Source organism: Seriola lalandi, unplaced genomic scaffold, assembly GCF_002814215.2.
Source record: "Seriola lalandi dorsalis isolate HSWRI2012SDOR001 ecotype SW California unplaced genomic scaffold, Sedor1 jcf7180002054240, whole genome shotgun sequence".
NCBI classification, from domain to species: Eukaryota; Metazoa; Chordata; class Actinopteri; order Carangiformes; family Carangidae; genus Seriola; species Seriola lalandi.
The window spans coordinates 775,784-801,182 of NW_019524793.1; the positions used below are offsets into that span (position 1 = coordinate 775,784).

The following is a 25,399-nucleotide window of genomic DNA, read 5'->3' on the forward strand; positions in this document are numbered from 1 at the left end:
TAGAGCACAAATAATATTCCAAATATAGACCCGTGTCTTTTTGTGTTGTCACTGCAAAAACAAATACCACTGTTTACAAAGACCTGCTGATATTTAATTCAGCCTCATGCTAAATGAACGTAGTGTTTAGACGCCCATGTACAACACGAGCAACAAACTATAATAAAAATAGTGAAGGACTACTTGCATTTAATACAAGTCAACACTCAAGCAAGGGGAATGAGCCATTTGTCATTCATTATCAGAAAAAGTCATTAACATCTCTATTAAAATCATTGTCTTGAAATGTTGAGAAATACATTTTAGCCATTTTGGAGAGGTTTCGGATAAGTTCAGCACACAAGAAGGACACACTGCTTACTAACTGCCTTCCACAACCGTAACAACTCCACACATCAAACTGAAGTTTGGTACTCTTGTTGATGAGAAGTGTGGGAACCAGACAATGTAAAAATTGAAGCTTTGCATTGTTCGTGTGTTAGAAGGTACTGTTTATTGTTTTTGCTTTTCTTTTTAAAAAGTAAAAACACTGTCTTGTATTGTCATTGAGATTAAAAATGTACATAGCTATACAGTAGATATACATTTAATAGTCTCTTTCTCAATTTAATCCACTAACCATTGTTCTGTGATGTTTACATGAGATGTTATTAAGCATTAAATAAAGTTATGTAATCAGGTGGACATAGGCCTCAAGCTGCAGAAATGGGTTAATTCACCTGAGCCATTTACTCACCTACACACTTTCACTGTCGCACAATTACACCTGTCCCCAGTGCAGTTTGTAATCGTTGGGTGATTCTTATACAGTCTATGTTCTTACACTAGTAAAAAAATCAGCGCCTCTGTGTGGTCAAAGTTTGTAACACACAAAGAGGAAATCACATTCACGTGTTTCCTGTTTGGAGCGATGTGACAGCTACTGAACGGACAAAATGACCCCACACTACTTTGTAGGTATTTTTGTGAAGTTGGTGTCACAGTAAGTTTGACACAGTTTTTTTTTTAACAGTTACAATGGAGCCAGACGCTTGCAGTTGCTGCTGTAAGGAGCCATGTGTTCAAGTGAAGGACAGACTAATTAAATCCGCCGTCAGATAGCCGAGATACAGAATGATCAAACACACATTTCTCCGGGCCAGACGTGCCCTCTCTCCCGGTCTGCGCTTCTTCTCTGGCGGGGAAATAATTGGAGATGTGTCTGAATGGGCAGGCTCTCCACATCTCACAAAGCAGGCGTCTCTCTACGTACACGTGAGCTGGCTTTTGGTCAATTTAACTAACTGTAAATGAAATATTTCTATGCAGAGATACACACACATCTGCAAATGCATATCCGTGAAGTGAATTAGATCTGTTTTTATTACAGGGCTTTTTTTAATTTTTTTTTTTTATGCAAAAACAATGTCATGTCAGGAAAGTTTGCCCAAATGATGTCAACGTCCTCTTCCAATTTACAGTGGCCTTACTGTCTCAGGAGGTGTTCCTACTGCAACTTTAACAAGTATATACCCAGAGAGAACAATGACCACATCATGACTGACTGCCTTCAGTGGGAGACTGAGACATTGCTGCAGCTCAGTCAGGTATCCTGGTATGTTGATTTTTATGTATTTATTTATTTTGACATACCACATGACATCATCCAGTCATCCCTGCAGCTCTGGACACATGGCTTCGCTTATCCTTCTTTGTTTTAATTTGCAGCATCACCTCTGTATTTTTTGGCGGTGGTACTCCGAGCCTTGCACGCCCGTCCACCATTGCTACAATCCTTGAAACCGTCTCTAGGCAGGTGAATCTACCAGATGAGGCAGAGGTCACGCTCGAGGTCAACCCTACTCCTGTGGGAATGTCAAAGTTAGAGGATTACTGCAGTGCTGGGGTGAACCGTTTCTCCATCGGGGTCCAGGTGAATATAATTTGTAGAGACTGATCAGAGAAGAATAGATTATATACTGTGTAGTTACACTGTCCATATCACATTTCCATCCTTCAGACTTTGCAGGATGATGACTTGAAAATTCTGGGACGAGACCACAGTTCTCATCAGGCTTTGAAAACCATTGAAGAGGCTCAGCGGCTCTGCCCAGGGAGGGTGTCTGTGGATGTCATGTTCGGACGCCCCAGGCAGAGCGTTGAATCCTGGGAGAATGAGTTGTCCGAGCTGCTGAGGGCGTGTGATGACCATGTGTCTCTGTACCAGCTGACCCTGGAGCGAGGCACCCAGCTGTTTAAACAGGTGCAACAAGGGGAAGTGACTATGCCAGCTGATGATGTGACGGCAGAGATGTACCGGTGTGCCAGGAGGACTCTCCACCAGAGAGGCTTTCTGCAGTATGAAGTGTCAAACTTTGCAAGAAATGTAAGTCCTCAGCAGAATGACTTTTCATCCATTGACCTTAAAAAAAGTTGTCCTCCTCCCTTGATATGCTTGATTCCAATATAAAGATTATAGGAAAGGCTAATCTAGTTTAGTCGGATGGGTTTTGAATCATAGTTACTTTTTGAGGCATACAAATACATTACAACAACATTTAAAAGAGACTAACAAGAACAATAAATTAAAGTAGAAAAACTATTGAAATAAAGACACAAAAGAACAGATGACCGTGTTTCAGTGTTACAGTGTAGAAAATATTTAATATTTTAATAATATCTCCTTGATTTATTTCTTGAGTAAAATTTAAACAAAAACAACTAGTATTAAAGAGCCCTAAAAATGAATAGTTGCAAACAGAAATGTAATTAGGTTTAAAAAGAGTTTAGAGCTGGAGCTGACCTTAGAGCCCCTTGGTGTTTGTCCCAGATCTTTAATGTATTTACATTTAGCAGTGTCCTTCTTTATGGAGTCGTTTTCATTGTTAGTGGCAGAATCTGCTGCCAGCCAGGCAAAATTTCATATTACCTTCACCTGCACAGGGGATTAACAGGGAACAATGATTGACAACAGCCTCAATGTTTACTGTTCACCCGCAGTTCACACTGCGTCAGTGGTGTGTTAAGTTACTGCTGATGCAGACAGAACATCCTGCTGCTCCTTAACGTTAAAAGTGCTCATCCGGTGACACATCAGGTGGCTTTTAAGCAAACTACTCCTTCATATTGCATTTGAATTAAATCTTTTTAAGGTGTTAGAAAGTAGATTTTTCTTTTACTTTATGCAGTTTTCAGTGAAGTGGATTCAAGTGGAAGCATAAAATCATTCTGTGCCGCAGATGTAGTCCTGTGCCATGGAGCAGTGAAAATCTAATGAGATTTAGCAACACAGTAACTGCTGAAGAACATTTGACCAATGTTAAAAAATGTATGAGTTAAAAATAATTAAACAATGTCTGCTGCTGCTTATGATTTACTCTGTGGTGTTATTCAGCTTTTCTGTTTTGTTTTTGATGAACTCTGCTTCATCAACAAGGCAGATGTCTGCTTTGTTTTACACCACACTGACTCATGAACACGTCTGAGAGGAACAATCACGACAACACGGTAACACTTTTCATTGTGTAATACAGAATGCGGTGGGTCATCACAATATGAGCTACTGGAAGGGAAGACAATACATCGGCGTTGGCCCAGGTGATATATTATCTAGATTGAAAGCAGTGGTTGATGAACGTTGCACGTGTAGTAAAAAAGTTAGTTTTAACATTTTTTTTTGTCTGTAACAGGAGCACATGGCCGGTTTGTCCCTTTGGGGGAGGGAGGTGTCGTTCGGGAGGCGCGGACCCAGACTCTCGAGCCTGACGTGTGGATCCGTGAAGTCCAGCAGAGGGGACATGGGACACGGAGGAGAATTCAGCTCGGCCATCTTGAACTGTGAGCTGTTACACTGACAGGCAGTAGTGTTGCGTCTTCTAATGAGTATATTTGGTTATTACACAAGAGGGCAGCTGCACCTTTCAGTCCAGAAAATTCTCTGTTAATATGAAATGTAACAGTTGTGTATCAGCCAATCCGCTGAGCATAATACAGCACAGTGTGAGGAAACATAGTGTTAGAGGTTGTTGTACACGTGCATGTTCTTTCAGACATTCTGTCCTTGTGAAACACAATCATCAGACTCACCCATTCAGTCCATTTACTCACTCTGTCCCGTCCTTGTGAGTATCTGTGAAGTTGTATTTTCAAAGTGTTGTTTGTTTGGCAGATTGGAGGAGGTGTTGGTGATGGGGATGAGAATGACAGAGGGCATTAATCACAAGGTGAAACACACACAATACACCCTCTACACCCACATGATTTGCCCTAATGGAGAACGTTCTATTCAGTTTCTATGTAATCTTGTCTTTTCATACCTCATTTAAGATGATCTTCATGAATTTTGTGAAATGTAATAATGTTTATGGTCATTTTCTGGTATTTAACAGCATTGGGAGTTGTTTAGCCCTCAGCTCTGCCTCCATGAAGTCTTTGGTACATCCACAGATGTCCGAGAGTTGCTGCAGAACGGACAGCTGATTCTTGATGACAGGTGACTTACAATTATTATTTTACGCTACTTAGATGCAAAATTTTACCTTTTCATTGGCAAAAAAAGATATTCCCTATTTGTGTATGGCTACACATAATTTTCATTCATCATAATTAATCGTTCTGTTTATAAAATGTCAGAAAATTCCTGTTATACTTTCCAGCTATACAACCCAAGGTGACTAAGATAGCTAGTTTTACTTGGTCTAAACCCAAAAGTAAATCAAAAGCTGGAACCAGGAATGTTTGGAGTTTTTGCTTGAAAATGACTAAAATGATTAATCAATTATCAAAATGTTGCAGATTTCGTTTCCTTTTTTCTGTCAATCAACTATTTGAGTAAATGTCCGCAGCTCTACGCTTATGTCTGAATCTCGTCTGTTTTTTCCCCCTTTTCTTATCAGAGGTCTGCGCTGCTCCTGGGATGGGCTGGCTTTACTGGACAGCATACTGCCAGCTCTACTGGTGGAACTGGAAACCAAAATCCTCCAGAAGCCACAAAGGGACCAGAGTGCTAATGGACAAACACAGAAGACCTCTAACTCATAATGACAGTAATGTTAAATAGAGCAGAGACTTTGGAGAAAGCTTGTTCGTGGGTAAGGCTGAAAGGACTTTAAAAAAAAAACCCCAAAATTATTTCCATTTAATGTTATGATATTTAAATTCCTTATTTAAGGCTGTGCCATTTTTCACATTAAATGTATTGTTTCCTTCTCTTTGTTACTTTGATGTGTAGCAGTCATGACAACTCGAACCACAACAACCTGACCAGTGTAATTACAGCTGGCACTGAGACATTTCTAATTAAGTCATTTTACTGTCATCTAAACATAATTATTACTGACATGGTGCATACTCAGACATTGTTTTGAGTTGATACGAATGCCTGTGCGTTCTTCTGTGTATACCTGTATTAAAGTGCTGCATTTATAATACACCTCCTGAATAGATGAATCCAACTCCATGCCAGTCCATATTTGAGACACACACCATGTTCAGCACAGTGACAGACACTCAGATGAAAATTTGCCAAGAAAAGCTGTGCAGGCAGAGAATTTGCTAAAATCATATGCAATAGTTATCAAGTATAATACTGTAGATAGCACACCATCTGAATTAATATATATGTTCTGGCCAGCTCTGACTGTGGCCTCAGCACATTATCAGAAAAAGACTCCTGCTCTCTTTTGGAACTTTCATTTCATTCATTAATCCTTATAAAAATGTAAACAGGGGAAAAATCTTTGGCAATAACTTAATTTTCTAATAATTTCCTCGGAAAGATCTGTGTATTAATTAAAGAGAAAATATACTTCATTGGAGCCTTTTAGTGTCCAGGCGCATACAATTCAACATACACACAGGTGACCAATTCAAGGAAAAACATAAAGTGCCTTAGTAAAGTGTTGGGCCACTATGTTGTCTTGATTCTACTGGAGGCTGAACATCATTCTTCCTAAGAATATTCCCTCATTTGGTGTTTTGATGATGGGGGTGGAGAGCGCTGTCTGACTCATTGGTATAAACAATCGGCCATAGGTGTTCAATAGGCCTCAGATCTTAGATCTTACCTCGAAGGCCAAAGCATATGATTCACATCATTTTCATACTGTCAAACCAGTCAGTGACACCTTGAGCCCAATGAGCACTGTCATCCTGTTTTCTCCACTCATTTTCCAGGTTTCTCCTTCAATGTGTTATCTTCCTTTATATGAAAAGTGAAGTTTACAATAATGCTTGAATAATGGATGAATATATCTTTTTGGGTTTTAATGGAGCAGATTTTTGACAGAGATTTCTCTGGAAATCAGCCAACTCAGCAAACTAAACCAACGAAGGTTAAATAATAGTGTCAGAACTTTGTGTTTGGTCTTGAGTAAAGGGAAAAATGATAGATGGAAAGGAGCCTGAAAAGCAGTGTTACAAAATTTTCTCTGCCCTCATTGTCAATAAGCGACTCTTTAATGAATCTTTTTCAGCGATATGACATAAATTGAACTTGCCCGGCGGCAGAGCTGCAGTCAGAGCTGAGTTTAATAACCGGTCAGGCTCTCTCCATGGTGCTGATTTCACCTCCCCCCTCTTTAATAAAGGATGCTCTAACTCTTTGTTTCCTTGAAGTACCACGGTGCTGCATGAGTGCATGAGTGCGTGTGTGTGGACTCCTGGTGCTGATTAACAGGCACTGACACACCTCGGTCCTTGGTGCCGTGGGCGCACTGAAATGTGAACAGTCTCTCTGATAGCGGATATTAGGAGACGTTTAAGGCCGGTGCTTGAGTCACCTCCCTCCCACACATGTATGGCTAGGTTTTGCATCATCACTTGAAAACAATTGGTTGCTGACGTTTATGACCATGATCTAACGGTATCTGTCTCCATCACCTGTTTCATCAATGAACTACATGTGTGTGTTGAACAGATGACGACAGTGCACATATGACAAAAACGGTTTTATTGTAGGATTTCATAATACAGTAACATAGCCTATATGATAATAAAATATGAACGCACTGGTCCAGCCAGGTGCTACAGAGTATAACTCCATACATAATAAGACATTGCAGCATACTACTACAATTGGTTTATCGAGAAGGCTCACAATTCATTGAATCTGACACTTCTCTGGTTTGTTGTGTTTGGTGCTTGATCCAAGCACAAGCTGCAGGTCGCTGTTGAAGCTCGGGCGGCGAGCCAGAGGGTCCACGGCGGCACAGGGCGCACCGATCAGTCCCCGCGTCCGGCTCCCTCTGCTGCCTTGCTGGCCGATGCAAAGCGACTGGTAGGTGGGGATGGATACGATCTGATGCCGTGACGGACTGGTCTCGTCAGGCAGTCCGCCCAGGGAGGCAAGAGCTCCGAACATACTCTCCAGTCCGGAACCGTCTTTAGCCGAGGTTTCGAAGAATGAGACCCCCTCACCTAGGACTTCTGCCACTTCTGACCGACTGACGACTCTCCGCGTTTCCAAGTCCGCTTTATTCCCGCATATCACGGCCGGCACTCTCGCGGGATTTTTTAATTTTAGTAACTTTGCCTTGGCAGTTTTGATCTCGTTCAGCAGCTCACAGACTTCACTGAAAGAGTCTTTGTCATCCAAACTGAAGACGAGCAGAAATATGTCACCTGGAAGGAAAGGAAAAGAGAGAGAGCAGGTGTTTAAGGACACAATAATCCCCATAATCTTACAAAGTCAATATTATGATAAGAATACTGGCTCACCTGTCAGTACAGATAACCTCCGTTTTGCAGGGAAGTCCCTCTCACTTGATGCGTCTAGAAGATCTACCTGGTACGCCTCCCCTCCGATGTGGAACAGCTTTCTGTGGAAGTCCTCAGTTGTGGGTTGATAGTGCTCCTCAAATTCTTTACCCAAAAACCGCTGGAGGATGTTGGTTTTGCCTACTCTGGGTGCGCCAAGCACAACTACTCTGTGGCAGTTCCTGGGCTTGGTCAGACCCAACTCCAGCAGATCCACGGACCTCTTTGGGGCTCGATCTGTTGATACTTGCCGATTGCCAGAACTTGAGGATCTAATCACAGCCGCCCTCTTATCCTGTTCTCTCCATCGCCCTTTAACCGATTTGATGATGCCCATACCTGTCTTCGATATGTTTGAGACTTTGGGGTGCTGGAGTGCCGGGGTAAGGCCTGTGCTCTGCAGGACTAGGTGCGTAATGTGTGATTGGTGATGGCTGGTGAGAGAGTTGAACATTTCGAAGATGCCATCAACGGGAAAGTAAAACCTCTCAGTTGTGTTCATCTCTATGTTCTGTCTAGCGTCTCCGGGAACTGAGAGGAGAGGCTTTCAAAATCTCACCAGCCCGGCTGCTTGTCCATGTGTGCTCGAAATGGAGCCGAGCGTCCACTCTTATACACCCACACCAAGCGCAGTCTCTGCGTCACAGGACCTCATCCAGAACACATTCCTTTTATAGAAGCATCAAGAAGCCCTCAAACAAACAAAAAAATAAAAGCAGACAAGATCTATCTCCACTTTAAACTCTTGTAATTTTCCCTTGAAGAAACGAGTTCTAGACTTTTCATTTGGTATGCTGCAGCTTTCCAAATGTGCTCAAACTGATGATTAAATTATGCTTTTGATCACTTTGTTCTGAGGCAAATCTGTGAAAAAAAAATGCACTCAGATCTGCCCAAACCTAATTACAAGGTACTTGTCGATGTTTACGTGCAGGTGTCTCTTGTCTCATTAAGGATAAATGGATGAATGAGCTGGTGGACAAATTGTTTAGATAATTATCCAAATCCCTGTAATCATGGACAGTGTGGGTGTGAAGTGTGAGCTTCAATTAATTTTGTTCATTCTCTGAGAGCTCTGCCATGTTGACGGTAGTTCTTTGGTGTTCTCACTTTGTATGTGTTTTTATGTTTCTATAACCTACACACAGTGTTTTCGTAACAGAAGTCACTATACCTGCATCACCTGCCATAACGATGCATTTGAGGTTGTGTTATTCATGAGCCTGGCGTGAGGAATACTTGCATAAAATCCCCGTTGTTTTCGGCAGTGATCACGACTTGCTGGGAGTGTTGGGATGGCTCTCTCTCTCTCTGCTCTATGATTCATGAAGCTTGATGATGAGTCCTCTGCAGCAGCACCAGCTTCAACAGCTGTAATCTGATGTTATTTTCCACTGTATGGCAACACATTCATGACTTAGTAGGGGCTTCACTACAGGGGCATAATTCATAAGCTTTCTTTTATCTAGAGGAACATTTGCAATCAGCAGATATACACTTATTTTAGAGGGAAGGTTTGGCAAGGGAACACAGTGACAGCTCAAGGCCTAATCACACCTTGCCTGACTTGAACTGAACTTGGCACTAACACAAATACTTTTCTCAGTTCATTACAGAAGCCAGAGCATACTAAAGAACTGCAGCTTTTTTCTCTCCATCCTTTTCACAAACCAAGGCCACTCTAAATAGACAGCCCACATAACAGTTTCTTCTTGGAAACCTGAAGAATGAGTTGGATGTGCAGTTGTAGAGAGGACAGGCTGATTGCCATGGAGAGAGCAATCTCATTTCTGTGCTGCAGCCGAAAACCACATTGTGATGGAAAAATGTAACAGTGGCGCATATTCTTTGCCTTAAATGTATAATGATTTATTGATGGAAGACAAAGCAATGTTATTTACAGTACTCAAACTTAATCAGGCATTTAAACACCATCTAAAATGACATATATCTATATAGTATAAGTGAGTAATAAATTGTGCCTTTATCCTCGATGTCGATTATCTTGTCAGCAGTAAACATCAATATGATTTTAAGACGTAATTGGGGCTTATGCCGTTGTCTCTATTATATATTTTTACTATATGGATCCTCAGTTTGGAGATGAATACACCATATAAAACAAATACTAATACCTTCTATTTAACACTAATGTGCTTGGGCTCCTGAAGACCCTGGGCCAAATTTAACAGCACAAAAAAACTAAATAAACATTGTTTTTTTGCTTTGATATTTAAATATTTAATATTGTGAGAATGGCTTATAAACATGATTTTTGAACTGGCGATGTGTTTCAGAAGTAAAATGTCAGAGCCCTCAGCTGTAAAACATGGATCAATACAATGGATTTTCATACACTCAGTGGAATATCAGCACTTCTTACGCAGCACAAAACCTTTCAGATACTAGATATGTCTATTTGGATTGCTCTTATACAACATTTCCACCAGAGAGGGAGTCATAGAGCTCTCTGTATACATTTGATGTATATACATCAAATGTATATACATGTATATACATCAAATGTATAGCTCATACAGCATATAAAAGTAAAACTCAATGTCAACAAACTGTAATTTACCGTGGTGCAAAGCCAATACCTGTATTGCTGTTTACTGGCAAACTGTATGCATGAATATAGAGACCACTTTCATAAGATACAGCTAGGTTTATATTTGTGGAGATGATTGGACCACATCAAGAGCCTATGAAATAGTCACGTACTCCAGCATCATCTTAGATGTTGCATGATTCACTGAAACCACCTAAATACAGTATGAGACATAACCAAGTCATCTGTTTGATTCCAGAGGCGTAGTCACCCCTCACTTCACCACTTTCCTGTAGAATTGGGTTTGTTTTGTTAAGTACCTATAAAACATCACTTCATTATGAACTGACGACATCTATGCCAGGAAACAAACACATTTATTACAGACTTAACATCACAGTGTCAGCAGCCAGAGGAGAGTACGACGCAACCGACCCAAGAACAAACAAAGTACCACTAGATGGCAGCAAAGAGGAGCAGATTCCATTACAGGAAAGTTAAAGTTTTTAGAGATGAGTTCCTTGAGTGCACAGAAACTGATGAGTGATAACACACAGTCATGTTGTATTTTTGTAGCAACAACCATTAACTTCAAATATGATAGAAAAAAATCTCTTTCTATGTCTATGTCTCTTTGTCTTTCCCTCTTTCTCTTGCTCACACAGAGACACCCACCCACACCCACACACATTCCCACACTTAAGAAGTCAGATTTCCTCTCCTGTGTGACGTCACCGTTGTGCAGTAGTAGGCTGGTGTTATTTATCAGCTCCTTTCACCTCCCCCTCTGTTTTCCCAGACCTTGCCCGCATGTCCCCCCAGCGCTGACCTCATCAGGCCTTTGTTGGGAAACAAAGGCTGTTCAGGCATCTGTTTTCAGGAGAAATAAAGACATAGGGTGGCAAGACAGAGAGGAGGAGGGCTGGAGGAGGTACATGAAGTTGAGCTGGACCGTTCTGATCAGCGAGAGTCACATAAAAGTGAAAACAGGGAGCCACAATGAGCAAATGTACAGCCAGGAGAACACCCTGACAAAATGTATTCAAACCGTTTATCAGAGCAAGAGAAATTCCCCAGAAGTCTTCTTAAAGAGCTGGTTTCACTTTGCTTGTTGAACTTTTGCTTTCTTTACACTTCGCCCTTTTGTCGTCTCCAAGAGTTGTGCCTTTGTTGTTTCAAGGTGGAGCTGGTATTTCCTGTATATCCTGCTCAGTCAACCAGCCACAAGGGCCACTGTTCTGTCCCGCTGCTTCTCCCCTCAGTTAGATAATCATTATTCACTCAACGCTGAGATATGAATGACCCTTCTGTACTTTCAAACACAACTTGTAGGTGGCTGGAGGTTACTTACTTTTGGGCTGAGTGCTACTGAATGCGAGCCAGTGTAAATACATAGAGGATTTATAAGGATGTGACTTCAGACAACATCCCATTAGTGGTGATAAATAAGTAAAGAGCAGAGATGCAATGATGAAGCTGCTGAAAAGGAAATGTGGTTCTTTGTGGTATCCCTCTGGGATAACGTGCACGTTCACTCACTCTGCAGGACATTGTTACAGCATAGCCTTTCTACTATAGCTCTATGGGAAATTACAGAGTTTGGGGTGACTTTAAACCCATGTTATCATATTTTATGCTATTTATTTAGTGCAAAACTGTGACGTCACTAGGTTTGTCTGCCTGTGGGGTGTATGTAGTTCCTCTAATGTTTAGCTATTATATTACTTGCACAGGGGTGATTGTTGCACAGTGGTCTCATGAAATGTAATATAGGATCACTGTTATTCTTTAGGATATGAAATAGTGTATTAGCAGATTTGTTTGAACCATAGCAAGTTGTGCTGCTATGCCTGTGTCTCTGCCTACACCACATACTGCATAATTATTGTGTTTTGTTCCTATACAGTATAATCCTGTGTGTGTGTGTGTGTGTGTGTGTGCTCTGATCACCAGCTCCCGGTCAGCACACACAGATGCTTTTCTATCAGGCAGTGAAAGGGTTAAGTCTGACTCTGCATGCACTGAGCAGGCCTCCCTCCCTCCCTCCCTCTCTCTCCCTCTCTCTCTCTCTCTCTCTCTCTCCATCCATTTTTTATGTTTTTGTGTTTTTTTTTTTTTTTTTTCAGTGGAGGGGGGGGGGTGGCTCTGCCATCTGCAAACCCAGCGGCTGGATCTGTGATATGTACACACAACTTAGTTTGATAACAAATCGGCACCGCCTCGTTTTACTTTTGGATTCATTCTAAGAGCACACGGTGCTCCGCGGTGTTTTCAATCTCTTCCTTCACCAGTTCTTTTCCTCTGTCCGAAAGCTCCGGGACATGTCGAGTCGCGGAGGCGTTTCTCCTTCCACCCGAAGCCTCCCCTAACTTGGGATCCCACGGAAGGCGCTATGTCATGAAGGTAAGAGCGAAAGTGGAAGCAGCGAACCGGGTCGTTGGGATTTAGCGTTTACTCTCTCGGGATTTATTTCTGTCGAGCTTTTTAACTTTTAAACTCGGGAACTGCTAGCTGAGTCACGGTCACATACTTCACCTACCGGATCGTCCCATTTGACGCAACATGCACGATAATGATGGGCCGAGTCGTCCCGGTTTAGGACAAAAAAAAAAAAAAGAAGGACATGTTAGAGAAATAAGTTGAATCTAGACCCCCTGCTTTCTTTCATTCAGCGGCTGACCGTTCTCTACACACATCTGTAGGGGACACAGTTAAACATACCTGGGCGAGTAATGGAGGCCTGATCTGGGTGCAGTTCTCACTTTGCTTCCTATATGCAGAAATAGTGTTAGGAAATGATCTTGCACACCTATCAGAGCAAGAATATATGTTTAACAGATGAATTGAATCCTCCATAGTATATTTCAGAGTGCTCTAAGAATCTAGAGAAATGTGTCACCAAGTCAAGGTCACAATTCATTCTGTGTGAGGGATTTCTATTTCCTCAGGAAAGAGAGTGAGGGAGTGTGTTTGATAGAGAGATTATTCATGTGTGTAGGGGTGCTGCCTCTCCCAACACAGTACTACTGTAAGTCTGACTTATGTGATAGTAATGTGTTACTCTTTCATCAAGGTGCCGGATGTGTCACAAAATGAGTTTTATCTTCACTACGGGTGTTAGTTGCACAGTAATGGGGGCATTTCAGGATTGGATCAGAAATCTTGCCAAAGGGGGAATTTAATTTCCACCCAAACTCTTTGATCTTCCTGTTACAGCGCTGCTCTCTCTCTGTCATTAGCTGCGTTCAGGCCTCTTCCTCTGCCCTGCTGATTTTTCATTTACGGACTAGTTCCAGGAACGTGTCCCGTAACTGACTTTTTAGTTATTCCCCACACACAGTCTGCAGCTGAGTAATCAGGAATCAGGAAGCAGCAGGAGATAATGGGACTAACTGGCCCACCACTGTTCGCCACTTGAGATTTAACCTGTGGTCAGCTGGGCCACAAACATTTTGACTCTCAGACTACCACTTAATAGTCTATTTGCAGCCCTCTTACAGCACAGGAAGCTTCCTCACAGTGTATCAGATATTTCAGGCAAACCTACTGCAGTCTTTCTATGCACAGTGCGAGCACTCAGTCTGTTGAGATGTTTAAAAAATCTTTTTAGTTGGTTTCAATACAGTATCACCGCTATATATTAGCAATCTTTCATCTGTCGTAAAGCAATTTTATTGTATTCAATATTTCACTGCCTCAAGGGATCAATAAACCATTTTACAGCACATCTCTCCTCTCACGCCCCTTTTTGATATTTTGGAAATGCTTACTCATGATGGAGCATTTGACTCTTAAGTGAAGGAGAACTTAGTTATTGGCTCACTTCCCTGACAACATAGGACAAAACAGTTCAATGTCCAACATCTTGTCTAATGCTTTATATCTTTAATTATTAAAGCAAAATAAAAATAAAAACTAAACAGGAAACTATTGGTCGATTCTGGTGGAGCACGGTGTGCGTATCTGTGTAGGAGTTCAGCTGTTTTCTTACAGTTTTGTGAGTTTCAAAATGCTTTGAAGCCCAGGTTGCTGCTGTTGTGGTGATGTAATCAGGTCAGAAAAATAGGAGAGGTGGAGCCCCTCCCGTCTCTGATAACACCAATTTCTACATGGGCAGGGTGGGTTGTAGTTCCTGGGTCTGAAACCAATATTTGCTTTTCAGGGAGGAAGAAATTATTCTTTTTGCGAAATTGAAAGTATGACAAAGCGGACGAGCTGTTCATTGCTTACTTAGGAGCAATGCACTGTATGCTCTCACTCAGATCTCTTCAAGTTGTTAAACAGAGCCCAGGTGTTGTGTTTCAAATCACTCGGAGGTGCTGAGTTGTTCCTCTTTCATTCCAAAAACAGTTACTGATTGAATGTGAGAGTGCAGGTGTAGTCACTACTAGTAATGGCAAAGAGAGGAAGTAACAACATTGAGGATGTTGTGTGTTTGTTATATGAGAACGTTCTGTCCATTAATGTTTTACTCAAGAATAATAAAACCTTTCTGTACATCTGATTTGTGCGTCCCTCTACAGCAGGAACACACTTGTGGACATCACTGAATTCGCTGAGAGGAGGACGACTTCACTCCGTTGAACAGATCTCTAACGGGCCAACTTGCCTAAGGCGACACAGCGGGCTGGCCTGCTGCTGATAGACTTCTGTTATCTTTTGCCACCTGTAAAACACCGCCGCCATCATGCAGACCTCATCGCTGCGCCGCCAGATGAAAAACATGGTCAACAACTACACAGAGGCTGAGATCAAGGTCCGAGAGGCCACTTCCAACGACCACTGGGGGCCTCCCAGCTCGCTCATGTCTGAAATCGCGGACCTTACCTTCAATGTTGTGGCTTTCGCTGAGGTTATGGGTATGATCTGGAAGCGGCTCAATGACCATGGTAAAAACTGGCGCCATGTTTATAAGGCACTGACCCTGCTGGACTACCTGATCAAAACGGGCTCCGAGCGCGTGGCCCAGGAGTGCCGGGAGAACATACACACCATCCAGACACTGAGAGACTTCCAGTACATAGATCGGGACGGACGTGACCAGGGTATCAATGTCCGAGAGAAGGCCAAGCAGCTGGTGGCTCTGCTGAGGGATGAGGAAAAGCTGAAGAGGGAGAGGAGCCAGGCACTGAAGACCAAGACGCGTATGGCTGGGGTCACCAGCAGCTTAAGCTCTGGATCCTTGCCTCCTCCTTACCCAGGTCAACGCACCAGTTCGGCAGGGGTCTATGGGGAGGATATGAGGAGGTGCAGAAGCTCACCATCCTCTCACTGTGAGTAGCATCGCAGGACAGCTAACTGATGTGCACTTGATACACCAGTTATGAAACACAAGCACTGCCGTCTCCAAATTTAACTTGCGTTCCTCAAAGTACACAATGATCTGAAAGATACCTGAATATTTCCTGTGGCATGTGACGTGTCATTTGTCAGGGACACGCACATGACAGGTCATGAGTTTACTTGGTCACGTGTTTATCAGATAATTTCAAAGGAGGTCTTATGGATGATGACAGCAACAGAATAACAGGGTTGACTACTCAGTTCATCAGTCACCTCCAGATTTTCATCAAGATTTTCCATTTGATGACAGAAAAAGGGAACATTTATGGAGACACTGTCAGTTATATATTTCTACTCTCTGTCCAGTTTTTAAGATGTGAACATCAATCCGACATAGGTGCTATTTTAAAACCAACATTCAAGCCTTGATAAGTATTAATTGCTTGTTCTTTGTGCTTTAATAGAACGTGTTTTGACCTCTACTGTCAGTTGAATATCTGCATTCCACTCATTCTCCCGTTTACAGTCATGTCAGCTAAACTGGATTTACAAAAGAGAGGAGGCCCCTGTTTGGGCATGTTTCAGTCTAATGTGAAACCACAACTGGATACCATGTTTACTTGTGGTGACACTGTCTATTCTACTACTCCAATGATCAGGTGGTTAGGTGCTGAGATAATAGAGGAGCTAAGTGATCCCTGTGTGAGTGTGTAGGCGGTTAGCACATCTGAAAACCTATTGTGGAAAAGCATCAAGTTAGCTGCGTGTAACGTTTGTAAATGTGGTGTGAGGGGTGTGTGTAGCATATATTTTGGCACTTGTGTGGTCTGTGTGGTGTTTATAATAAAAGGTGTTAGTCAGTAGCAGAGCGGTGGCCTCATGAAGGCCCCGGTTATTCTCTTATACTTTCATGTCTGTGGCTTCTTTGATAGTGTAAACAGAGTTATGCCCACAGGCTGTATCTGACTGTTTTATTACCACGAATTCCCTTTTTCACCAATACTTTTTCCACTTCACAGACGTTTCTTGCATACTTTTCTGGGCTGGAATGTGCGCCAGCGGAAACATGTGGCCATTTACAACCTCCAAGCTCTTGATCTGGGGTTCAGTGATGCTACAATACAAGCACGCCTTGTAATACACAGAAAAAAAACATGAATACAGCTGATAACTGGATTTCATGCTGGAAAACCACAACAGTTTCACACTCTTATGATCATAGCAAGTCATTAAAATCACTTGATATTTATCTCAATAGGAACGGTTTACTGTATGACAAAGAATGAGTACTCTGCAGGTGTGCTGCAGGTGTTAAAATACTTGAAAGGTGAGTTATTGTGCAAGCGTGTGCACAACACCACAGCTTCTTGCTCTGCTCTGGGTGATTTTAAAGGGGGAAAAGGAGAATAGTGGTGGTCTACTGGAGATTCCTGGACACCAGCGCATGGTTGAAGAGTTGGTGCTGATGGATGGCATGGGTGTCGGCCAGGATGGTTGGCAGCAGCTAATTGGCAGCAAGCATTCCAGCTGAGACAGGGGATATTGAAGAGCAGCATAGTGGAAACGATTGGTTCCTGAGACCTGACTTCGCCAACGTGTGGCCTCCTGCACTATTTTAGCCCCATGACCCACAGCCTGGCACCCAGACTGGTATACTGCCAAGCCCCACCGCCCCCACCCCAAACCGTGGACCTGAATCCTACCCAGAGGATTTGGGGTAATAAGGTGGGCCCCACTCCAACCCATCCATTCCTCTCCCCCTCCACCACCCTAACTCTCCACACAGGCGCACCATTGTTCTCAGTGCAGGCAGAGTTAGGCAGACCGTGGCAAGCAATGCCAGCAAAGGCCCTAAACAACAGGCAATGGAAAAAAATTAACATGCAACAACAGTGCCAGCTCTTTCTCGACGTTAAAAATGAGTCCTAAAGTGTTTCTTTCTTTGCTTCCCATCTCCTTCAGCCTCTGTTTCCATCTGTTAACGTTTCTGTCTACATCCTTCTGCTCCCCCTTCCTCAGTAAACACCCAATTCCCTCCGCTCTTCCTCTGTCTCTGTAGCCTCCTCTTCCTCTCCTCGCCTTGCTCCTGACATGGAGCAAGCTCGGCCCGCGACCAGCGGAGAGGAGGAGCTGCAGCTGCAGCTGGCCCTGGCTATGAGCCGAGAAGAAAGTGAAAAGGTACCTCTAAATGAGATCTCACAAACACACACACACACACACACACACACACACACACAGACTGAGAACAAACCTCTTGTCCTTATAGCACATGCGCCTGACAGAAAGAGGCTCCTTAGCTGCCCTGCTGCTGACATGTTATGTTGTAATTCTGCAGTAAGTCATTAAAGGCCTCTCACACACATGCTTGGACACTGTCAGTCATGGTGGTGAAGGGCTCCTGCTGCCTCTACCACGCCACCGTTTCCCAGAACCTTTCACAGAAAGTGATACCATCAACTCTGTCTCTGATGTGCTCAATAATGGCACTTTGACCAATCAGTGCGAGCGGTGCTCTAGAGTGAGGACACTGTGAGTGAAATAGTGAGAAGCCAGACAGGATGTGTGCATTGATCCACTCCTGAGCACACACAGCCTGCCCTAGTCTCCATGGCAAGGGCAGCCGTTGCCCTCTGTCACTTCTGCTCAGCTATTATGGAAACACATTATCATGCGTAGCAGTTTCCACCTCTGTAATCAAAGAAATCAGCTTTGATTTTGATGATCAAATTGAGATCTACAGTATATATTAAATTTTACTCTCCTCTTTTGAATCACTGCAAATCATTGTATTCTCTCAATAATTTCTCAATGACTCACTTCAACAAGCGTGATTTTACCTTTCCCTTTGATTAGTCTTCCCCCTAATCCTTCCTGCTTGACCTTAGCCACCTCCCCCTGTGGACATTGATGAACAGACCCAGCTGCAGATCGCTATGAGCCTCAGCAAGGAGGAGGCACAAAAGGTACAAGTACACTGGGACAAGGAATGATCCTTCCTCTTCATCCTTTACCCTGTAGCACATCTCCTGTCGGTCTGTGCACTAAAACCAATGTCACAGTTTTTGTCCTTCTGGGAAACAACATGCATGAACTACTCACTGTCTCTCCTCTCTAGATTTGATCCATGCCCCCCCCCACCCCCCCACCACCACACACACACACACACACACACTTTTAAACAGCAAAAGGACATGCAACTTTTTCCAGAGCCTAATCACTTCATCCTTCTATTTCACTAACCACTAGATCTCTCCTCTTAGTCCAGCCACTGTGTCCTCTTCTGGTGTGGTGTCATGAAAGGGCAAAGGGTTTGACGGACCCCATTACTCTGCTTGGGACACCTGTACAATTGCATGCAATGGACTGCGATGATGTCCAAGAGATATTTCCACTTTTATTGACCAAATATTGATTCTGCAATTCTCCCCCCGGTTAACGGTTAACACCCACACAGCCAGTCCAGCGTGCACCTGCCACACTGGATATGGATGAGGACACCCAGCTCCAGTTAGCCCTGAGCCTGAGCAAGGAAGAGCACCAACAGGTAGAGTTGCTTGGGGTCACCAAAACTGGGGTCACTGACTTCTCATCATGCCCACATAGTTTGCATGGATGTAGTGTGTTCCCACCTTACCCTTATTGGCCTTTTCATGTAGTAGGGACTCATCTTCTATGTTCGCTCATATTTACTTTTTCTTGATGATTACTTCCCACTATTAAATGTTTAACTTATTTCCACACTTGCTCCCTTTTTTTTTTTCTTTTTTTTTTTAAAGTTGTATATATAGTATATCACTGTTGTATTATATCAGGCAACCATTGTACCCCACCTCTCTCTCGTTCTCTTCCTGTCTCACTCTGTCTCTTTGTCTTTTCCCTCCCTTTTTTCTCTCACACTGTGTCAGTAAACCGTAGCACAATAGAACCGCTCTGTTAGAGAGCACGGTGATGCTCTCATCTCTTTGACTGGAGAATATTCTGGTCTGAGCATATTGCACACATCTATCTGTGGGTCATATGTTGCCCGGGAAAAAAAAATACACGCTAGCACTTGTGCCAGTGTGAGTCATAAATGTATTATGATGTGACAATATGTGAATTTTGCCGGAAGCTGTCAGACCCAAAGGCAACCATGTGACTGTATCTGTCGACAGGAACAACTCAGTCGCCAAGGAGACGAGTCGATGCTCCAGAAAGCTTTGGAGGAAAGCAAACGTCAGATGGAGTCTAAAGGCGGGGTATGAAATATTGGGGTATGGAATATCTCAATGGGGGGGTGATGAGGTATAAACATACATTTGAGAACATGCATTTATCGCCCAGGAATCACAACCAAACCAGCTGTAATGCTTTATGATGATGATGAGAGTTATTGGGTGTGATCAGGTTTCATAGCTCAACCCTCAGTTATGCTGTAAAGATTTCAAGCCTGTTTGTTTATAAAAGTCATAAATAAGTCAAGTTAGCTATTGTGCTGTCATCAAAGATAAGAGTCAGCGAGTGCTGAAACAATGTAATGAACTGTCGCTGCTTTCTTTCTTGTTGATGTGGACAGACCGCCTTCATGGACCTGGTAGATGTTTTTGCAGTGTCCTCAGATCTGCCTTCTGGTGATAGTCGATGGAATAATGCTGCACACCAGGCAGCAGCTCAACTGGGGGGCACAGACCCCTGGGACTCCATGGGTGAGCCTTGAGTTATTTTACTGTGACCAAAGCAGGAGAGTTTAAGCGCCAAGTGTGAATAATATGTAGTAAAGTGTTAATTCTTTGTGAACAGAGGCAGACTGCTCAATGATACAATTTGTTCTGCTCACATGCAATGGTAAGCTTCCTCTCTTTATACATCTGCTCTCTGTAAATAAAGAAGGCAGCACTAACACCTCAAGAGGAGATGCTTCGTGGATGGTCCCACCACCATCCAACAGTCCTCCCCCGCCATGGGAGCCCCCCGCTGAACCCTGGGATGGCCAGCCGAACAATGTCTCTAACCTCAATGCCACCGGCCGTGTGTGGGCTTTCCCTGCAAACACAGGTGAGTCTGTGATGTGCATGCACTAATACAGCTCAGCCGAAGACAAACAGGAGATACTTGAAATTAAATATGTCACATTAATTAAATTATATTGATTTTTATTTTGTAGCCTCCTCAAGAGTCGATCCATTCTCAGCCCCCCTATCAGAGAGAACAACAGCCGATGGAGCTGTCAGGGAACCTTTTCCCCGAACTGGAAGCCCCTCTGGTAAACAAAACATCCTCTTACTTTTTCTCTCTCTTGCTCTTTTCTCATTCTCTTACAGTGGCTCTGTGTATCCCACATACATTTAATCTCAGAAATCTTTTTTTTCTGCTGTCAGATGGAGATCTGTTTGATGAGGCCATGGATGGAGGTCAGATGAACGTCAACGGACGAGGGGAGGGCAGTCCTGAGCTCTTTGACCTGTCACATCTTGGGGAAAGCCTGGCTGCCCCCAGCCCTCGTACATGCCGGACGCCTGAGTCCTTCTTGGGCCCCACAGCAGCGTCCTTGGTAAACCTGGACAGCTTGATCCCAGCGAATCCCCCAGCCAAGACCAAGAACCCCTTTTTATCAGGTATTAATTGTATTACTGTCCACCATGTACTGAAGCATGTCGCACTTGTACTCCATAAATTAATTCCTAGCTTCCATAAAGCCACTCTATTTCTGTATGGAATAAAAATCTACTTGCAGAGAAATGAATGGTAATACAGTTGCAACTAGAATGGCACTCAGTAGAGCGCATCCCTCTGCCAAGTTCAGACATTCTTACATGTCTGTCTCGCTCTTAGAAAAATAAAAGGAAAAAGGAAGAAGTCTGAGACGTCAGCATTATACAATTCATACAGCTCGTCTCATTGCTATGTCGCAACAATTATTGTTAGTGTGTAATTATATTAGTTGCATGTTGAATGAAAGTCTGATGTAAGCATTCCTAAATGCTGCTGGTGCCAAATGCACTGCTGCTTACTATTAATAAGTACAGCTCTGTGTGTAATGCAGATTCATTATTTCCTTCAACCAGGTCCAGACTACTATCTGGATCTCCACTAAATTGTTCAAACTCATAGATATCAACTACATAAATATGTCAATTTTTGTAAAATCAAGATCCATACATAATTTCCTGAGAAACTGACAAAAAATCTGGATAAATCTCACAATGTTAAGGAATGTGATTACAAAATTGCTGGATATGCACCAAAATTGAATTGATTGAATTGAATCCATTACAAAAATCACATGATCCTCTCTCCTTGCCACTGTAGTGCCATGTTAGATTCACATAAAAAAAAAAAAAAAAAAAACATCAAGCGGGCTAAATGTTAACAGTGTTTGATTCATCAGGTTCTAAACCCAGTCTCAGGAAAGATAAATCTAATTTGGATAACTTAATACTCTTCTGTTTTATGTTTGTTTCTGTCCAGGTCTGAGTGCTCCTTCAGCCACCAATCCATTCCAAACTGACCAGCCCAAACTAACTCTGAATCAAATGGGCTCCGGCTCCACCTCTTTGGCTCCTCACAGCACTACTCTTCCATACAGTGCCTCCTTGCCTCTGCCCATGAGCCACCAGCCTGCCAGCCTCCCTTCGTCACTTACTCACCCCACCCAGCCTGGCCTGGACCTGCCAGGGAACCTCCCTGAGCCCTTGTTGCCCTTCTCTTCAGCCAGTACTCAGGGATCAGAGGCTGCACAGAGCAGTCAGAACCCTTTCTTATGAGGACCAACTAAACTGGAGAGAAATATCTTAGTAAAAGGGGAATGCTATTAGGTTATGCTCTTGAAATATCTCTAACCGCAGACCAAACTGTAGCCCCAAGGACTTGTATGAAAACCTTATTCTTAGTTGTTTTTATATTGTGGTATAATACAATAACCCTTAGGTTGATGCAAGCTGATTCTGTTCTTCACTATAACATTCTGTCCTGCTCCTCCGGTCATAAAAGCTGTAACAGGGTATAAAAGAGATAACACCTTTATATCATGACATTTGTGTCATGTAAAACTTCTTACAGCCATAACCTATTGCTAATGTAATTCAGATACAAACCTACATAAAAGCACAGTTTGATAATATTTTGTTGTCTCTATACAGCCGTAATAACCAGGCAAATGTGTTACAGCTTTGCGGTTAGTCAACAAGTCTGCTCACTCAACTGTTTGTATGATTGGCTTCGCTGGCTCGTGCTTCTGTCATATACTCTGCCTCCTGAAAAAAAAGAGGTTTCTTATAACTGGCAACAGTTTCTTAAAGACATGTCCAGCTCTTGAAATGTAACTGCATCAAACAATATCAATAACTTTGTGGCCGTTTCTGTGCACCCAGAATTGATGAGAGAATTTCATGTATAAACAATTTTACTATGGTGATATGAATTACTGGGATTAAGTCAAAGAAATTCTAGTTTGGGAGGACTGTATGTGCTTCAAAAATTCACTATAAGCAGGGCAACATTAGAAAACGTATGAATCATGAGTTTTATTCATTGCTTGTGAAGCACTGACTCATCAAATATAAGGGTATTATTACAACACTGCTTCATTCCTCAGTTGATTTTATTGCTTTGCATTTTCTCATTTCCCTTTATATCAATATATTTGATATGAAATCATAACAAAACAGGCACACGCCCAGGAGCAATTTCAATATTTGTTGTGCACCTTATGCCCCCTGCTGGAAGTAATTTATTACTACAATGCTGCATGCCTTTACAGTAACCGATGTTACAACATTTGTTCTTGACACTTTACTAGTTGTTAAAACTAGTCATGAATTCCTGCAATTCACTGTTTGTCTATTTGGAATTTATTTAGTAAAAGTGACCAGTAGATGCAGATAAGACCTACAGTAGTGTTGATTTAATAAATGTTAAAATGACCTACCTCACAAACATCCCATCCTGCCATGATATCACTAATACATCACCTCCCCCATTTTCCCTAATGAGGAGTCACCATATTTTATATGGTACTCAAGATACAACAGTTTCTCTTGTCATGTCTTGCCATTTTTTCAGTGAGTCCAACACTAAGCACATAATTACATCCTCTTACAACTGGTGTGTAAACCGTCTTTGCACACTGAGGATACTGACATCTTTTGCCAAAAGGCTTGAAACCATTTTTCAAACAGCAGTGTCACTTTTTCAGGAACAAGCATATGATGGATCACTTGACTGTGGTGGACTCTAGCCAACTGAGCACCTCCTGAAGTCCCTGTCCAGATCGGGCACTGAGTTCCAGTGTTGTGATTGACTGAGTAGCAGATGCAATGATGTCATCCATTCTGAACAGTGACTTTATCTCTATAAGACTCATAGTGCAGGGCACGTCCCTGGAAAAGGGTGGAATAAAAAACAAAAATAAGAAAATACATAATGGCAAGAACGACAGAATTATGAGATTGGATACATGCTGTGTTGAACCTGCTAGCTCTCACATCTTGCATGTATGGCAAGTGAATGTAGAGATTGGTGAGTGTTACCTCTTGTTGAAGAGAATAAGCACAGAGGCACTGCACAGAGGCTCAGCAGAGAGTACTGACAGCAGCTGGATACAGGAGGAGGATACTTGAGCGATGTTGGCTGAGTCCACCATAAACTATGAAAAAGAAAGCATTCAGTCAAATAATTCCAACAGCCAATCTATTCCCTTGCATCTAATGTTGCAGATGCAGTATGAATACAAAAACATACAATGACAGAGGCGCAGTCTTTGAAGTAACTGGGCCATATAGGGCCCATGCAGCCTCCCAGCTCTCTCACTGTCACCTTCTTCTTCTTCAGTGTCAGGTCTGTCAGATTGGTTCCTACCTGTGCAGATTTAAAGAGAGAAGGTGCATTACATGGATGGGCCGTCACATCAAAAAAGAGCCTTCGAATACTCTGTAGTAAAACTATCTTTCATTATCACTTACTGTAGGCAGAGTAGAAGGAGGTGACCCTAGTTCACCTAATCCATGTAAACTGATCTGTAAACAAAATCAGTTAAGAAAAAAAATCTATGGGAGCCAGTGCTGTGAGTTAAATTTGCTAAGCTGAATTTAAAATGGGCTCAATACACTATTTATAGTTATACATTATACAGTATAAAGGGACATTTTATTGTAATCCGTTTTTCTGAGAGTATGTAATTTAGAACACCACGTGAAATAATATTTTAATCAGCTTTATTTTACTTTAGTGTCATATCACTTATATACTTCATGTGACTGTCCACAAGGGTTGCCTTGCAAATGCATATAAACTGGTGCAAAATTATATGAGGGTGTCAACCGATATTGGTGGTGGTTGTTTCAACAGCTTAAAAACTGCAGCTCCCAAAATGATTATACTGTTGAATGAACACCACTTTAGTTTTAGCACAAACATTATGACCTATATTTATTGCTGAACTATTGTATTAGCCTGCTTTAGTTTTAGCTAGGCGTTTGTGATAAACTGACAACTGAGTGAATAATATATATTGTACTTAGCAACCTGGTATTTATTGCTTATATAAGTATTAACGTTGTTTACACCTACTACAACAGCTCACCAAGCTAAATTAGCTAAATTTAAGATACAAAACACTTTCAGTTCACAGTACTTTTATACTTTTTTCTAGCTCTGGTTCAAAACATTCAGCTGAGAACAAAGGATATTTTGTAGACGTTTCAGCAACAGCGTTTTCCCAACGCCAGTTGCTCCAAGAAGCAAACACGTTTCATTCCTGGTCATTTTGGTTTCCCAGAAGCAGCATAGCAAAGCCCGTGATTACATGTAGCCGAGGTAGCCGCCAGACTTGGCACCATGGCGACGCTCGAACGA

The 25,399-nt window shown here is 42.4% G+C and overlaps 4 protein-coding genes across 8 annotated transcripts; 2 read left to right on the top strand and 2 right to left on the bottom strand.

Moving 5' to 3' along the window:
* Positions 1 to 885: 885 nt before the first annotated feature.
* Positions 886 to 5,406, top strand: rsad1 (radical S-adenosyl methionine domain containing 1). The gene is made up of 9 exons (XM_023404327.2): positions 886 to 1,254; positions 1,461 to 1,594; positions 1,708 to 1,912; positions 2,000 to 2,365; positions 3,513 to 3,576; positions 3,669 to 3,816; positions 4,148 to 4,202; positions 4,368 to 4,471; positions 4,875 to 5,406. The coding sequence occupies exons 1-9, from the start codon at positions 1,114 to 1,116 to the stop codon at positions 5,017 to 5,019; spliced, it is 1,362 nt and encodes a 453-aa protein (XP_023260095.1). The 5' UTR covers positions 886 to 1,113; the 3' UTR covers positions 5,020 to 5,406.
* Positions 5,407 to 6,922: 1,516 nt separating this feature from the next.
* Positions 6,923 to 8,237, bottom strand: rasd2a (RASD family member 2a). The gene is made up of 2 exons (XM_023404347.2): positions 7,696 to 8,237; positions 6,923 to 7,599 (listed from the first exon to the last, which is right to left on the bottom strand). The coding sequence occupies exons 1-2, from the start codon at positions 8,234 to 8,236 to the stop codon at positions 7,079 to 7,081; spliced, it is 1,062 nt and encodes a 353-aa protein (XP_023260115.1). The 5' UTR covers position 8,237; the 3' UTR covers positions 6,923 to 7,078.
* Positions 8,238 to 12,404: 4,167 nt separating this feature from the next.
* epn3a (epsin 3a) lies at positions 12,405 to 23,123 on the top strand. Of its 5 annotated transcripts, none has more exons than XM_023404314.2 (11): positions 12,405 to 12,688; positions 14,809 to 15,558; positions 17,628 to 17,746; positions 18,454 to 18,531; positions 19,023 to 19,112; positions 19,723 to 19,806; positions 20,124 to 20,253; positions 20,435 to 20,602; positions 20,712 to 20,810; positions 20,926 to 21,162; positions 22,016 to 23,123. In XM_023404314.2, exons 2-11 carry the CDS (start codon positions 14,973 to 14,975, stop codon positions 22,309 to 22,311), a joined length of 1,887 nt encoding a protein of 628 aa, XP_023260082.1. In that variant the 5' UTR covers positions 12,405 to 12,688; positions 14,809 to 14,972; the 3' UTR covers positions 22,312 to 23,123. The 5 variants fall into 5 exon arrangements, with proteins under 5 accessions (XP_023260082.1, XP_023260083.1, XP_023260085.1 ...); XM_023404315.2 differs by having other exon boundaries at positions 20,438 to 20,602; XM_023404317.2 differs by lacking the exon at positions 19,023 to 19,112.
* On the bottom strand, positions 23,056 to 25,390 carry arl16 (ADP-ribosylation factor-like 16). Its single transcript, XM_087173493.1, has 5 exons — positions 25,233 to 25,390; positions 24,508 to 24,562; positions 24,287 to 24,403; positions 24,076 to 24,191; positions 23,056 to 23,925 (listed from the first exon to the last, which is right to left on the bottom strand). The coding sequence occupies exons 1-5, from the start codon at positions 25,307 to 25,309 to the stop codon at positions 23,760 to 23,762; spliced, it is 531 nt and encodes a 176-aa protein (XP_087029619.1). The 5' UTR covers positions 25,310 to 25,390; the 3' UTR covers positions 23,056 to 23,759.
* Between the last annotated feature and the right edge of the window lie 9 nt (positions 25,391 to 25,399).

Bases quoted from the DNA above. Each gene is read 5' to 3' on its own strand.
- rsad1 (XM_023404327.2), top strand. From the start codon at position 1,114: ATGATCAAACACACATTTCTCCGGGCCAGACGTGCCCTCTCTCCCGGT. The intron at 1,255-1,460 runs GTGAGCTGGCTT...TCCAATTTACAG, and splicing joins AGGCGTCTCTCTACGTACAC to TGGCCTTACTGTCTCAGGAG. The intron at 2,366-3,512 runs GTAAGTCCTCAG...TGTGTAATACAG, and splicing joins TGTCAAACTTTGCAAGAAAT to AATGCGGTGGGTCATCACAA.
- rasd2a (XM_023404347.2), bottom strand. From the start codon at position 8,236: ATGAACACAACTGAGAGGTTTTACTTTCCCGTTGATGGCATCTTCGAA. The intron at 7,600-7,695 runs GTGAGCCAGTAT...CTTTCCTTCCAG, and splicing joins GAGGTTATCTGTACTGACAG to GTGACATATTTCTGCTCGTC.
- epn3a (XM_023404314.2), top strand. From the start codon at position 14,973: ATGCAGACCTCATCGCTGCGCCGCCAGATGAAAAACATGGTCAACAAC. The intron at 19,807-20,123 runs GTATGAAATATT...TGATGTGGACAG, and splicing joins AGATGGAGTCTAAAGGCGGG to ACCGCCTTCATGGACCTGGT. The intron at 20,603-20,711 runs GTGAGTCTGTGA...TTTATTTTGTAG, and splicing joins GGCTTTCCCTGCAAACACAG to CCTCCTCAAGAGTCGATCCA.
- arl16 (XM_087173493.1), bottom strand. From the start codon at position 25,309: ATGACCAGGAATGAAACGTGTTTGCTTCTTGGAGCAACTGGCGTTGGG. The intron at 24,563-25,232 runs TATCCTTTGTTC...ATTTTGTTTACA, and splicing joins TTGCTGAAACGTCTACAAAA to GATCAGTTTACATGGATTAG. The intron at 24,192-24,286 runs GTATGTTTTTGT...TCTTTTTCATAG, and splicing joins AAGACTGCGCCTCTGTCATT to TTTATGGTGGACTCAGCCAA.